This window comes from Cucurbita pepo, chromosome 16 (assembly GCF_057944985.1).
Source record: "Cucurbita pepo subsp. pepo isolate OVF chromosome 16, ASM5794498v1, whole genome shotgun sequence".
Lineage (NCBI taxonomy): Eukaryota > Viridiplantae > Streptophyta > Magnoliopsida > Cucurbitales > Cucurbitaceae > Cucurbita > Cucurbita pepo.
The window spans coordinates 695,729-712,117 of NC_141813.1; the positions used below are offsets into that span (position 1 = coordinate 695,729).

The 16,389-nt window shown below is 36.6% G+C and overlaps 1 protein-coding gene across 1 annotated transcript; it reads right to left on the bottom strand.

Annotated features, from left to right (window-relative positions):
* Nucleotides 1-393: 393 nt before the first annotated feature.
* On the bottom strand, nucleotides 394-16,172 carry DPE1 (disproportionating enzyme). Its single transcript, XM_023657049.2, has 16 exons — nucleotides 15,719-16,172; nucleotides 14,611-14,673; nucleotides 12,920-13,008; nucleotides 12,753-12,813; nucleotides 12,162-12,240; nucleotides 7,513-7,649; nucleotides 7,270-7,428; nucleotides 7,100-7,176; nucleotides 4,521-4,660; nucleotides 4,401-4,432; nucleotides 4,242-4,316; nucleotides 3,844-3,916; nucleotides 3,674-3,762; nucleotides 3,427-3,471; nucleotides 1,034-1,186; nucleotides 394-713 (listed from the first exon to the last, which is right to left on the bottom strand). The coding sequence occupies exons 1-16, from the start codon at nucleotides 16,085-16,087 to the stop codon at nucleotides 609-611; spliced, it is 1,746 nt and encodes a 581-aa protein (XP_023512817.2). The 5' UTR covers nucleotides 16,088-16,172; the 3' UTR covers nucleotides 394-608.
* Nucleotides 16,173-16,389: the final 217 nt, after the last annotated feature.

Genomic DNA, 16,389 nt, shown 5'->3' on the forward strand with positions numbered 1-16,389 from the left:
TATACATTTGACTCTTACACTATTGACACTATTGGAATAGTGAGAAAAGATATATTTTACATCTCAAATATATAATGGAAGATACCGTTGTTTATGGTACAAAAGTTCCTATAAAAATGTAAAATGTCCCACATTTGAGTGTGGTTTGAACTATTGATTTACGTAATTGGAAGTAACTAATCAAGTTTACGACAAACCTTAGAAATCGATCACTGAGCCAATTTGCGTACCTCCACAAGATAAATCTCAACAGAAAACTTAAGAGTAAGGACGACATTCAGTAGTTCCTCATGTAAACTTGACTCTAGAGATAGGATCAAACGAATCTGTGGACTAAAAAGATGATTATTCCCACTCCTAATTTATAACTCAATAATGACTATGGTACAGAACTAAAGGAATGAAAGACTTTATTCATTACTTCAAATAATGTTTATAAATGGTCACAAGCTTGTAATTTCTCCTGTGACTCGCACATCACCACATCCAGATTATTGGTGGGAGATCTTATTAAGTTAAACAATCTGAAAGCTCAGACAACTATTTACTATCTAATACTAAAGGCCCCTACAGCAACAATTTGGGATCACAAGGCCAGCCTTTTTCACCTACAGACGCCCATACAATGAAAGCATATCCTTCAATTCAGTGGCTTCAGTCTCCAAACTCTCAAAGCTTACGGAACTAGGTATTCTCCATTTCCAGTTTCCGAACTGTGACAATTACAAACAATATCTTACTTACACATGGAACCATCACAACAATCAAATAATTCATACAGAATCTATACATTATTCACATTTTTCTTCAAAATAAAGTTTCCTATTGAATGCAAGGTCTTTTTGGTATAAAATCAAAGAATCAAAAGATGGGGGCTAGTGAAAACACCAGTGGTACCATTTTCATTGTAATCAAAGATGAAAGAAGAGGCATTGAAATGGCGGAATGGCATTCAACTTAGATACTTAATGCTGAGCTTTATGACAGTCAACAACCAGAGTAATCGGAGATTTGAGTATGAAGGTACACTTACCTGTGTTGCTGGAATGTTCATCCTTGCAGAATTCCCTAGCCGAAGAACATCTTGTATAGGTATTATAGCAGTTTGTGCCACAGAAGATAATGCTGTCCGGATGAGAGCCCAGGCGATGTCATCTTTCTCAGTAATTGAGAGATACTTCTGTACCTGTATTAACAATCGAGAAAACGTCAAGTACAACAAACGTGGGGATATGAGGATTCATGAAGAAGCTATGCTCATGTTGGCAACAAAGCTTTTTTTTTTTTTTTTTTAATGTTTTTCTATGGGTTTTCTTTTCTTTACGCTTTTCATTGAATTAGCAAAACGTTCGCCCCCAAAAAGAAAAACAGAAGTCACCAGAAAAAGGCAAAACAGGTGTGCTTGATCTTCTTCCGTACATAATATCCTGACTGGTTTCCCACCCATTTATCATTCCAAAATGAAGCCCTTCCATTCCCATTCTTGATTACCACAAAATTCTCCATGTGGCCTTTCAGATTCTTAATATTCCATCGAGGTTTCTTGCACATCCTGGTTTCTTTTCTTTAGTATAGTAGCCGTTCTCTCTTCTACCAAGAACGCTAATCGTTTCGCTAGCAACCATTTTGTGGCATAAATTATTTATTTCCTTTGAATCCTCCAGACATTTAGATAATGAAGCCTCATTCTTCTTCCTCACGTTGTCAATTCCCAGTTGTCTGTCCTCCATAGATTCGGTAACTTATTCCGAACGTTCTAGTTTGAAGAGATCATAGAAAGAGAAGCATTCCGACCAAAAGATCATGCAGTTTTTAACACACATTGGCAACTAGGCTTGGGTGAAAGTCGCTAATCTTCACTGTCTTCTCCTTTTTCTTTGAAAGAATTCCTTAAACAAATCAGCTTTCAAGGTGTTCCAAAACACTGTAAGGAACTCTTGATATCCATATGGCCAGAGACATCTAATCTGCCCAAATGTTTAATAGCCTCAACCATCTCTAGCTCCCAAGGGCTCTCCATATGTGTGGTCTGGTCTATTGCAGTTATAGGCTCTAGAATTATCTTTACTGGTATCAAACCTGAAGAATGGACACAAATAGTAAAATAGCAAAAAAGAGACTTCTAAGCAATTCAAAGGATCTAACGGCTCTCCCTTCATCTTATGTCACTTGGTCTACAAAGAATTACAAAACAATCCTCTTCCTTCCATATATAGTACTACGGCTTGCCCGTTCCAACTAATTTATAGGGCTAATATCTTTAGTACTCTTTTATAAAAAATAAAAAATAAAAAGAACTCTTCTGCAATTGAATAACCTGCAATTAATAGCTTTGTCCAAGAAATGACTAATGAATATATTAACTTGATCAAAGATAAACAATAGGGGAACCCCAGGGAGACATACTACTTCCAAAAGAAACCGGCCACAGTTTTAGCACTAAAAGGTTGGCGGAGGAAAATGAAATGACCATACTAAAGTAATCCACAACAGAAATAGTACCATAGCCCTTAGATTTGGGTCGGTCATCAATGAAAATCATGATGATAACATCCCAAATAAGACTGAAAATCAGCAAGGTAGATTAACATTCCCATAAATCTAGCGTATGGTTCAACTTCTACTCATCCAATTCCCAACAGGTTTCATAATGATGTAACTACCCTTCTGTCCACACGCCACTTCCTGGAAACGCGCTTGACTATATATTACTATAGTCCTTGAAAACCCTTTATGTGTCAAGTCCCAATCTATATATTTTGATCTTATCCTGCACAGCATAGCATCGAACCTATCTGAGTGATAATTTACTTCTGAAACGAGATAACGTTCCCAACAACCGTTTTCTCCTACTTTTGATCTTCCACTTCCTTTGATTTTTTGTAATGAGTGCTAAACATGCTGTGGATTTCTTCACACACAACCAGACTACCTCCTAAACATGGTCTTCTATTTTTCTCAGACTTCCCTTCCATCCTTTTAAAACGCTTAGGTTCTTCCAACAGAGTCACCCACACGTTCTCCCATCCTCCATTCTTTCAAAGTGGTTATGTAAAATACACACCGTAATACCATCATTTTCTCCCCTTACTTCGCTGTTTGTAGCTCGACTGTATAAAGTAAATCTTCATGTGTCTCATTTTTGAGGCCCCATTTTCTTTCCTTGGGAACATAACCTGTGGAGTTCATATGACATTCATTACAGTGGTTGTCATTGGCCTTTCCCGTGAAGCTTTATCCTTCAATGGGCCTCTCTTTGGATTTCTTCAAATATTTATTTCATTCTTTTCTTATTGTTACTAATGTTACTATGTTTTCATTTATGTTCAAACTAATACAAAAACTAGTAGCTTTGCAACAATATACAGAAACCATTGTAGTTTTTGCATGTGTGAATGTGTTAGGTTCAGAGAAGGAGTGACAAACATTGGCCTTTTCTCCTTCATTCAAATTGTCCCACCAGCCAAGACTCTGCATTAAAACACTACAACAATTAACAGAATGACACCAAGAGAGAAGAACCTGCATTAGTTATTATGCAGATAAGATAAACAAATTGCAAAGAACTATAAATTTGACCAATTTAATATACTTGAATCAGATTAACATGCTTATTTGAAAACATCAGATTTTGCGACATATTGCAAGGAAAGGCAAGCAAAGAAATTATTACTGTGTCATTATCATGAGTTCCCGTGTAGACAACTTGGCTAGATTCATGATTGTGGGGCGAATGCGGATTAGCGGAATCATTTCCAAAACCTGTTTGAACAAGATACATAAATCGCCAAGAATAACTTCAAGACAATCTCTTCAAAACAGAGACAATTTATAACACTATACCAAACTGGAGGACAGCCATCCCAGGTGCCCCAATGGATCTTCTGAGCCGAACCACATCTTCAGTAATAACTCCCTGTCATATGATGGTATTACAAAGCTTAAACCAATGTAGCTAAAACTAAAAGAAAACGGAGTCCAAGTGGAACTATGTTCTGATACTTTCCAAAATAAAAGTGCACATTACTTAATTCATAAGGGACATTTTAAACACCAAACAGAGGGGTTTTGGAGAGATAGGGGCAAGTTCAACCTCGAAGCTTATGGCTTCAAAGATAAATTCAGAACCCGATGTCATTAGTCTGGAAACTTCGAACACGAAGGATGTGCAACCAATACAAGAAATCACATTAACACACTCAATTGGTCGAATTCATTACTTGATTATTATAAAAACATACCAAATCTTCTGCAATTATGTTGATCTTCCCAACTGCTCTGAATATGGCATCAAATAAAGATTTTCCTGGCCCTGCCTACTATCATAAAAAATGCTACTGAAGAAGATACTATGATGTCAAAGTACAATCTAAAAGAATCTGGAAAATTATAAGTCTGACCTTCCAACGTCCAATTGTAGCAATTTTTGCCTCTGTACATTTGCAACATATTAGCACAAACTACGAACCAGAGAAACAACACGTGAAGTAAGCTGACATGTTTGTTTCATAAAAGCCTACCTGAAGGAACTGCCCAGTACCCAGCAAATCCTCTAAAATGATCGATCCTGAATTCATCATATAGATTCTGTGCACGTTTAATGCGCTGTACCCACCAAGAAAAACCATCTTTCTCCATGGCTTTCCAATCATATAGAGGACTTTTAAGTTCCAAGAAAAAATCAATTAGTTAGAAAGCTATTTCTTGGCAGGTTTACTACAAATAAAATTTACAAACAAGAATTAACACAAATGGCGGAAACCTTCTGAGAAGTATTAGATAAAAGAAAATAACAGGAAACATTTACGGTGATATAATGAAAAATCACAGGATTTTTTTAGCATACAAAAATTTAGCTTCTTGGTTGAATGCAAATCGCCAAGATTCTTTTTGCAATTACAGCCAATCAATGATTATCACAAATTAGAAGGCTTTCATTTGATAGCTTTGGCATTAGTGTAAATATTGAAAAAAACTTGTTAAACTAAAATAAACTCAAAACCTTAAGTTAGTAGGTAAAATAGGTTAAATTTCATCTTAATATTTTATTTCTTAACACTTATCACAAAAAAAAAACCAAAGACTTGTAGGAAGATTCATTTATTTGTCTCGCACATGTTCAAACATTGCTTTTACAGTTAGTATGGAAAGTCAGTTAATGCATGCCCCAGGACCATTGCTTTTACAGCTTTGCTTTTACAGTTACTTTATTTTTTGCTTCGCCAAGTAACTAGATTTCCTTGAACAAAATGAAAACAACCAAAATTAAATCTTCTATCAGTGATGCTACTTGTCCAGTATGGTGCCAAAAGTAGTGTTGAAGCTGAATTTAGGACTTTAGCACATGTATATGGATAATGAGCCTATTGAAAGAATTGTGATGGCCAAAAGTAGTGTTGAAGTTGTTGAAGCTATTGAAGCTGAAATTAGAACTTTAGCACACGTATATCCATATACTTATTGAAACTGAATGGTGGTGGCCAAAAAGTGTTGAAGCTGAATATAGGACTTTAGCACAAGTATATGGATAAAGAGACTGTTCAACGTACTTAGATTTTCCTAGGTGATGCCTATGCATATTTATTGTGGCAATAAGGAAGATATCTCTACCGCTCATAATCTAGTCCTTCATGATAGAACAAAATACATTGAGGTAGATAAGCATTCCATAGAAAAGAAAATTGATGTTTAATATGTATTCCTTATCATCCAACTATAGAGCAAATTGCTGATGTTCTGACTAAGGGACTTCCGAAGCTACGGTTCGACAAACTAGTAAACAATCTATAATGAAAATATGTCTTTAAAAGCTTAAGAGGGAGTGTTCGTTATTTCTTTTTAAAAAAAAAAAAAAAAAAAAAAAAAAAATTAGGAATCTCTTTGTATTTATTGTATTAGAATTCATCTTTCTAGTAGATTATGCCCTTATTTGTAAAGAGTTTTTTGTCCTATTTAAGAGGACGTTTTCTTTGATTATGATATGCATAAAGTATTTTACCTCTAAATATTTATTGAACAAAGAAAATTAGAAAATGAGACAACAAAGGGTGGAATATTTGTTATGATCAATTAATTTGCATTAATAGAGAACATTATAAACAGTCATTATGTGAACTTCAAAACTGACATGATTTAGTCAAGTAAGGAGAAATTATGTACGCACTTCGCATACAAACCAAGGGTTAACTGCTAGCGGGTGAAGAAACTCCTCTACTACATTTTCAAATTGTCAATCCTGTATAATTGGTTTTTACCCTTTCAGCCCCATCATCAACATTTTCCATTAAAAGCCAAATGACGACCATGTGAAAGGCATTTGGAGCTGTTTTCCTAGCTAACCTCACTCCTCTATCCTACATTGCCAAGAATTTTAAGAAAACAAAAGAAAAAAGGAAATCGCTAGATGAAAGAGTTCTTAACTGGCTACCAGATTGTGATCGAAGCTAAAATTCATAGAAACCTTTTCCCTCACTGCTGCTGTTAACAACAACCTGATCTTCGCCAGTTTATTTTACTATTTTGTTCGTAGGATATTTAGCAGTTAGTTCACTACTTTGTATTGTTAATTAGATTTAGTTTAGTTAGTTTGTTACTAGTTAAATGATAGACAACAACTATATATTGAGTTGCAAAGCATATATGATAGACAACTATATGTGTTGGGTATCACAAATTTTTTTATTTTTGATAGGAAATAAAGGTCTTCTTCTTTCAAAATATCACATCACATGTATGTAGATTCAAGCTCACAATCTTATAGAGGAAGTAGAGATGTCTTAACTGTTAAGTTGGCCATGCTGATAAGAAATGAAGGGTTTTAGCAGAAGTTGAGATACCTTAACTACTAAGCTATGCTAACGATGGGCTACCCATGATTATGTTCCTTTCTTTACATTTTTTTCCCTTTGATTCAAATCAATTCCCTTTACAATATCCACTTCAGAATGAATTTTCTTTAAAAATCTAGATTAAAAAATTTAATTCAGAAAAAATGACCATATGTAATAACTACGGGAAAAAAGAACATATTTCATAAAATAAAAATAAAAAAACAAAATGTAACAATCAACCATTTGAATGAGACAAGCACATTACACACCTTCCCCATAGTTGACCAGTTTCACTGAATGCATCTGGAGGCACACCACTCACTAGCACAGGAAAACCTTTCTTGTTCTGCCAGAAGATTAGTAGCATTAGCAACCAACATAATGGGAATATTTCATACAACATTGTCACTGTATCTACTCATCAAGAAGCACTATATACCAGCAAAAATTGCTTTTTATTAGCCCACACGTCTGCACTCTGATAGCCAACATATATAGGCATATCTCCCATTATAGTAATACCCTTCATATTTGCGTAGCTGCGAACTCTTTGCCATTGTCTCTGGAATAAAAACTGTTGAGCAATGAATATATTTATCTGCAAAAACAAAGGTACATGTGAGCAATTAGGCTACGACTATAGAAATCAGAAGCTCAAAAGTTGAATTCGCCCAAATCTTACGAAATCTCTTTCCCTTCGGTAAACATCTACTAAAGCTGAAAGATGCCGATTTTTTAAGGGTTCTGGCCATTCATACCAACTGAAACAATTTAGTCTGTTATCAATAGCAGCAAAATAAGCTGCATCTTCAAGCCAGCCTGCATAATCGAACAAGAAGAACAACAGAGAGAGTTAAAGGAAGTACAAAGAGCTGTTCTAAACTATATACATACCTACATATATACATACATACATACATACATATACATTCCATTGATGTGTGAAATTACACAAAAGATGGACAGAAAGCCCAAGGCCGAAGGAGTTATAAAAGAATTCTTCAATTGTCAAAGTGTAGAAAAATTAAAAGAGAAACAGAGAATTCAATCACACAAAGTAATAGCAAGAAAAAACAACACTAAAAGAAAAAACCAAGCATTCCATAGAAGCTCCTTATTTTCCTTAAAGGGTTGATCCAAAAGAAGGAAATTGATGAGAGAATGTGGGTCATTTGGAAGCACAACCAACCAGTTGAAAAGTTTGACATCATTCCAAAATCTTTGTCCAAAAGGACAGTGAATATATAAGTGAGATTGGTCCTCTCCACTGTGAATAACTGAGTTCGGTCCTCTCCACTGTGCTTTGCATAGGATGCACCCACCAACTAGAAGATATAGCCATGAAGGGAATGCGCCTCTGGATACTATCTCACTAGTGTTTAGGGCTTTGTGTGAACGCTCCAAAATGAAGGCTCCAAAAATTAAGGGAGGAACTCTCCATCAAGTGATCAAGGCTATTGAGCAAGGACTCTACATAAAAACCACCGTTTATTTTGTGCGGCCAAACCCAATCACCACCATCCAAAGTCAAATAAAATTTGGAGGCTTAGGCTTAAATTAACCCATTCGGTGTTCATCATTCTTCAATAATCTTCTGAAATTCAAATCCCAATAGGCTAAAACTTTGTGTCACATATCTTTGACAAATACCGCATTTCTAGTGGTAATATAAAAGAATTGAGGAAAACAAAGGGCCAGAGGTCTATCACACAACCAGGAGCCATGCCAAAAGTTTGTAGATTCCATGTTGCCCACAGTTGTCCGGACATTAGTATGGATTAAGGCTTGGTGCTTCTAATATTCTTCTATGGGCCACGAGAGGAGTCAAGAGAGCCTTCTCCTTTTCTCCATAGTCACTTGGCTAAATGGACATGGTTTTTGTCTTTAATATATTGGACGCCTAAAACCTCATTGTCGATGGGGAGGAGGACTTTTCTCGTTTAATCAGATGCTTATAGTTGCTGCGCAGTAGGGTCTTTCAAAGGAAATTCCTAAAAAACTATTTTTTTTCTAGAAGAAACAGAACATATATTCAGCAAACAAAAATAGACAGCCTAGGGACAGAGGGGTGAGCAACCCTCTTCCCAAGAGAAACTAATGAAGCACAGCCTCCCATCTTGGAGAATTTGACCTAGGCTATAATTGCAAAAGAAAAACAAAACAAAAATCTTGCTGAAGGCAACAAAGTGAAGAAGTGGTTTGTACAATATTAAAAAAGAACTCAAAAGTATGACTTGTCTTCGAAAACCCTCCAGTTTCATTCCTTCAAAATTTCACAAAACATGGCTGCTGAACACCTCCACAACACCGTTGCTTTTCTGCTAAGGTTCCATCCCCTTAAAGCTTCAGTAAGCCACTATCATCGGAAAACAAAAGGCCAAACCAAAGGTTTTGAGCAAAAGGTACCAGCCCCTCAAGGAGAAAGGACATTGAAGGAACAAATGGTCCACATTTTCATTGCCCCTAACACACAAACTGCAAACCGAGGAAGAAAGAGTCCATGCTTGAAACTTCCTTTGGATCCCACTCCAAAGGAACAATTCTATCCTTTTTGGAACACTGAAATTCCATATCAAATCAATCATGGGAGTTTTGTGTTTAAGGGAGGTTTCAGTCAACTTGATGAAACAGAATTAGTAGGAAAAAAACCCTGATTTCTCAAGGGACCGCAAGCTCTATCCATATTGTCACCCAACCTCACAGGTCGATCAAGCCAACCTTACTTATCCAGCTAGCAAATTCTCTGTCCAGGATGCCTCTTCTAAAACTGAGGTCCCAATCATTTGTATCTGCCTTCCAGAAATCAGCAACCGTGGCTTCTTTTTTCTGGGAGATAATAAAACTGAGGTCCCAATCATTTACATCGTTAAATGACTAAAATAGTCCATTATAAGAATAAAGAGAAATGCTGCTAGGGGAAAACCTTGCCGAAGGGATCTAGTAGCGTATTTTACCACAAGGTGGCCCATTAATGAGAATGGAGAGGTTTGGCAATGAGATACATCCTTTGATCCACTTTCTCCATAATTACCCATAGTTTTTTGCCACAAGATTATTGTTGAGGAAAGTTTAATCCACATTATCAAAAGTTTTCTTAATATCAAGCAATAAGATAGTCCCTTTTTTTTTTCTCTTCCATTCATTCACAAGTTCATTGACAAAGGGAGATGCATTAAGGATTTGATGGCCTTCAACAAAAGATGATTGATAATCAAAAACCGTGAGAGGAAGTACCTTCTTGAATCTTTCTAAGACAACCTTAGCAATGATCTGGTACAGGTGTGAAGTTAATCAGATAAATCTGCAATCATTGACTTTACATGTGCCCACTTTCTTAGGGATGAGACAAATGTAGATCTCATTTGATGTGGCATTGGTAATCCCATTCTTAAAAAAAGTCTTGGAACTCATGAGGTTCCGTGTAAGGATGTTCCAAAATTTTGGAGGAATTCAAACGTAAAGCCATTGGAACCAGAAGATTTATTGGCGCCTAAATAAACTACAACATGTTTAACCTCATCCCCTGAAAAGTCGGTTTCCAAAGATGAAGCTTGTGTGGCTGCAATGAGATCCCAATGTGTGATCTGTGGAAGGGATAGATTAGCCTGTTTCTTGGAATAGAGCTGGAAAAAAATGAACTTTCATTATCTGAGAGATAATTCCGGCCCTGTAGAGGTATAATTTTTGCAATGGTGCTTTTTCTCTTCTTTGTGGCCATAATTTGGTGAAAGAAAGAAGAGTCTATATCCCCGTACTTAAGCCATCTGGCCTTGCATTTTTGCCTCCAAAGAGGCTCCTCATTTTTTTTCAATACCAACTTCCATTGAGAAAAATGAGAGGAAACAAAGGCATACAAAAAACCAAGCTCACAGAAGGGAGCCCAACTAAGAAAAGGGCTCCAACTATGCATGATAAAGCCTATAGAATAATTATAAAAAAAAAAAAAAAAAAAAAATTAGAAACCGAAACCTAACAGAGAGAAGGATAGAGTAGCGATCGGATTTTGTTGGATAGAAAGGATAGAAAGAAGCTCTAAGAAAGATATTAGAAATCAAAACCCATATGGCTCTAAGAAACCCAGATGATATCGGAAGGATAGAAAGAGGTCCCAACTAAGGAAGGAATGCCTCTCGATTTTGTTCGTTTGGGATCAAGTCACCCAATTCTTCAATATTATAATGGGAATTTCATATATAACCTGATTTTTAGGCAGTTCAGCACCCAAGCATATCACCGTTCCTTCAGACATTTGAATTTTGCATAAAACCATGGACCAACCATCCATTCGGAAAAAAGAGTGATGCTGCATCCACATATTTTCAAAACAAAATAGGGTAGGACCCCAATTTGCATGGCCAACAAAGAGAAGGATAGAGTAGGATCGGAAGTGGATCTGTCAAGCCTTCTTACTGTAGCTACAAGAAATTTTTTCTAAGATCTTATCTGTAGAGAAAAGCACTCAATCAAAGTAAGGGAAGGTGAGTCACGGAAATCAAACCAGTGTATAGACCAACTTGAAGGGGAAATCCTTGAGTGATGACTTTTCAATGAAAGAGTTACAAAACCTCATATTCCTTGCGTTTTATCCTCCATTTGAATTCTCAAAAGACCATCTCCTAACATTGAAAATTGCCTCCCGACAGACAATAATCAGTTAGCTCTTGCCAATCTATTAAGTTAGATGATTAATTAATTAGCCCGCAGACTTTATTAGATGGTCAAGCTAACGCAAGTAAATTGTTGAGCTGCCATTCAGTAAAACTGAAAATTAGGGGATAACTACCGAAGTATCCATGCAAACTAGAATCATTTTGGACAACATCTCAAAATCTTTGAATTCTTTCTCTTTTTCTTCTTCTACATCCAACGGTGGCAAAGAAAAATTTTAGTGAGAGCTTTGGAAGATCTGTGTTTGCCTACACTAAAGGAGGAACAACTTGACAATTAATTACGTATTAAAAATCCGGTTAATGAGAGGATTATGCTCAAGTAAATTTTGTAGTTCAGCATAACTGAATTTTGGTAGCAGTTACCAACTCTACAGCTGACCAGATCCAGCCATTGAAGAGGTTAGCAGGCTAATTTGAACCTCTTTTCTTGAAGTAATTGAGGCTTGAATTAAATTGACAGGTCTAAGAAAGAATCATGTGATTTATTGTCTGAGAAACTTTCATTAACTTAATGCCCTCTAGTAAGTTGATAGAAAGGATCTGCTCGCATATAATTTTTAACAATCAACAAGATGAGCTAAATATTGCTACAAACTAAAAGGTTTTCTGCAAAATATTAAAGGTGAACAGTGAGATCAGTTCAATTATATTAAAAACTCACTTAATATATTAGGGTCTCTACAAAATTCTTCAAGCTGCCTTTTAAGTTCACCGTCACTGTGAATTAACCTTTCTGCAGCCTATGACAGAACCAAAGAAAACCATCAAAGAAATTTGCAGGTTATATTAAAATATTAAAAAAAAAAAAAAAAAAAAAAAAAAAAAAAAAAAAAAAAAAAACACTATAGAAAGTAACTTTGTGCTTTCAAATCTGTATTGAGATCATGAAAAAATATGCACTGGAATGTAAACATGAGATCGACCCCTCTGAATCAGACGATGAAACAGGTTGTTACCTCCACAGCAAGATTCTTTTATCTCGCTTGCATAGTTTTAACTGTGTAAAACTTCATAGTTTCTACCCTGGCTGTTAAGTTGTTTCTCGTTTCTTTTTGAATATAATGTAACAGACACACACCCAGACAATTTCCTGTCCAAAACTAATAATGATAACTTTACAAAAATGGAGGAAGTTTAGGAGACAGATTGCATGTTGAAATTCATTTTCAAGTCACTTCTCATATCAAGCAATACTTAAATTTTGACATGCAACCACTCATGAGGGAGGAGACGGGAAAGATTAATTACAAACCTTTGCTATTAAGGGATCCTTCAAATCAGCAACAGCAGAGAAGTCTACATGGTTATCGTCGCTGCAAGTAACCATTCAGGGCAGGATTACTTCATAGTGCTCCTTCATGAGAGATTACAACTGGATGCTAAAAACTAATCTCAATCTGCTAGAGTAAAGTTTCTTACACTGGTTTTGGCAGCTCATCTTTTGCGAGCAACCCATCCTTGACAAGCTCATCAAGAGAGATCAAGAGAGTGTTTCCGCAATTTGCATCCTGGAAGTTTGCATCAGATACAACAGAGCATACCAAGGAAAAGTAACCAGATCAATAAAATTGTTGAAATTTATCTTGTAAATGGACATTTTTTTAATGTAAAACCAAGTGCATTAAGACAAATGGAAGAATACAACTCGGCAATAAAAAAAAATACTTCTAAATAGTTTTTTTAAAATAGAAACCCACGGAAAAAAGAGCCTAACAAGCTTGTACAAAGTAAAATACTCAAAGATTACAAAAGAGGCTTCCACTACTAACCTAAGAGATGATAAATAGCTATAAATAATCTTAGAAATAGACACCGAAAAAGTGGCAAGAAAAACTATCCATAAATCATCCTTCCTCCAAGGGCTAACCATTCTAAAACTTCCCCTATTCTTCTGGAGGCAAATATTCTTTGAAATAGAAGCGGAAAAAAAGTTGCCATAGGATCTCTCCCTTGACCTGAAATGGCAAGTGATAAAACACCCCACTTGAGTATACCCATTATTAAAAACTGGACGCCACTCTGGGACACACATCCAGACAGCCACCCTATCAACAGAGCTAAAAGTCAGCCAAAGGTCTTTTCTCTATTGAGTTGCCTCACCTCCACCATCAATGTGTGACGTGATCTATTACAACCAGACATGCCAAGAGTCCCGTAGAAATAAATATTTTGATGATTGCAATGGTCCAGAAAACATAACAAGCACAGAAAGTGGCCAAATGAGGGAATGAAAGAAACAACCACTAGCAGGATCCGAGCTATATACACGAGCATAGACCACCTAAAAACCACCATTTATCACTTATCACAACTATTCACGTTCATCTCCCAATTTGGGAGTAAAGGAACTATATTATTTATAGAAGGACCTCCAGCAAAAACCTTTGATCCACCATATTAACCTGATCGCATCTATCCCCATTTATGCTTTACAATTTGTGGAGGAAACTTTTACATGATGCATAAAGATAACTTTAAATGTAGCCAACATTAACATAGTTTAGCGGTAAGACAACCACACATTCCTTTGAGGTCATAGTTTAAATTATCACCCCACATTTGCCATAAGGAACTTCAAATAATGCCATGGCTGGCAGGTTCATTGCGAATTTTAGTGAAGGAAATAACAGCCTCGAGGGGCAATATCATTCAAAGTAATTAGAATGTCTGCTGCATTCATGTTTTTAATTCCAGACAATACTAGGTGCAATCTGGGCTTAATCTCCAATAAATTAAACATTCCAAAATTGCGGAAAAAATGTGGAAAAATAAAGTGGCAACTCCAACAAAGAAGGCAATCCAGACCCAGGGATAATACTGAGCCTAACTCAAGGCAATACATATTGGGATGTAAATAAACAAATGTATCAACCAGTTCCCAATTGGTAAAACCTATTTTATGGCATTCATGGAGATGGTGTTCAAGTACATTCTTTTATGAGTATTCTCTATTGCCTATATTGTGGTAAACTGCATTTCCTCACCAGTCACATCATCCCAACCCCCACCCCAAACATAGGAAAGATAAAGAAACAGAAGATAGAAGAGGGCAGACGGGAAGAAAGAGAATTATAAGATTGGTTGACAAGATTGACAGGAAAAGTCATCACCTGGCCTGAGTAGGGTGATCCCTCTTCGTTAGCCTTCCTTCCTGGGGGAACCAAAGGAAGAACCTGAAAAGTGGCATCAGTCAACCAAAATTGATCAAATTCCAAAATTAACACAGATTTTCCCTATCCTGTAAACAAATATATATGTATATAAATTTAAAAAAAATAAAAAAAAAATTCATTTTTCCCCTCAACACTTTCAAGTTCATGCTCATTGTGCTAGACTTTCAAGTACAACACTACAACAAAAAGTTACCAAGACTATGGAATCCTATATGTCTCAGCTTCTTTGACATTCATTTCCATTTTTCTCAAATCTTGGGGAGGAGAACGGAACACCCTTTACAAGGATGTGGAAACCTCTCCTAGCAGACGCGTTTTAAAAACCTTGAGGGGAAGCCCGAAAGGGGAAAAGCCCAAAGAGAACAATATCCGCTAGCAGTAGGCTTCGGCCGTTACAAATGGTATTAGAGCCAAACACAGAGCAATGTGCAAGCGAGGAGACTGAGCTCCAAATGGGTGGACACGAGGCGGTGTGCCAGCTAGGACGCTAGCCCCAAAAGGGGTGGATTTGGGGGGTCCCATATCGATTGAAGAAGGGAATAAGTGTCAGTAAGGACGCTGGGCCCCGAATGGGTGGATTGTGAGATCCCACATCGGTTGGGGAGGAGAACGAAACACCCATATAAGGGTGTGGAAACCTCTTCGTAGAAGAGGCATTTTAGAAACCTTGAGAGAAAGTCGAAGAGGACAATATGGGCTGTTACAAGGACTCCCATAAACTAATACAAGAAAGATACGCAAGCCATAATTTATTTTTCTTGCCCCTGGTTGGACGACCGAACAATTGGGCAATCAGATGTGAAATTCTTGAAGAGGAACAGGGAAAAGGCCAATCAAGTGGAAATTCATAAAAAAATAACTATATACAGATTGCTGCTTCCTAGATTCAAGAAATTGCAGTATTTATGCATTGAAAATTTTGAAATTTTGCCTCAAGGGCCCAATTACTTATCTAATAATCAAATGCAAGTCTATAACAACGAGACAGGAAATAGAGCTCCAAAACATTCCAAGGCAACCAAGAGACGAGTGGTAAGAACCAAACCTGCCAAACAGAGAATCCCGCTTCATGAAGCCAGTCGATAAATCTAAACGCCTCATCTCCAAGATCACCAATGCCATAAGGTCCACGAAACGACGTAGGATGTAGGAGAACACCCGCTCTTCGCCGAACATCAGGATCCGACTTCGGAAACCATTCGCCATATCCGACCGGAAAATCTTCCCCCACAGTAACTGCATCGAAAACGGTGCTCACTTTCAGATTGTGGGAAGAGGAAGAAGATGAGAGAATGTTGAATCTCCTGGTGGACAGGGACGTAGTAATGGCGTTGAAAGGCACAGGCGGCGACAATGGGGAATTCCGAAGCTTGGGAAATAGAGGAAAAGGGGAGAGAGAGGTTGAGATCGCCATTGTTGCAGAATTGAGCTCGAAAACAGAGAGTTAGGCAGGAAAGTAGGAGAGATGAGGTGACTGAGAAGCAATCTTCTGGATCTGTTGGGTAGCGAAGGGCATTAAATACTTAAATTTGTAAGATCATGCATCTTCTTTTTTTACCATTTTTTTTTTTTTTATTTTAATGTTAATTGTCATTAAATTTTAGATTTTAAAAATTAAAGCTAATAATAGAAAGAAAAAAACTCATTTTTTTTTTTTTTTTAAGAAATTGTTTCACAATATATATAATTCATTCTATTTAACCTTTTTTTTTAATG

Coding starts and splice junctions, on each gene's coding strand:
- DPE1 (XM_023657049.2), bottom strand. CDS start 16,087: ATGGCGATCTCAACCTCTCTCTCCCCTTTTCCTCTATTTCCCAAGCTT. Junction 4,317..4,400: donor CTACAATTGGACGTTGGAAG/GTCAGACTTATA, acceptor TTATGATAGTAG/GCAGGGCCAGGAAAATCTTT. Junction 714..1,033: donor TGAACATTCCAGCAACACAG/GTAAGTGTACCT, acceptor TAATTGTCACAG/TTCGGAAACTGGAAATGGAG.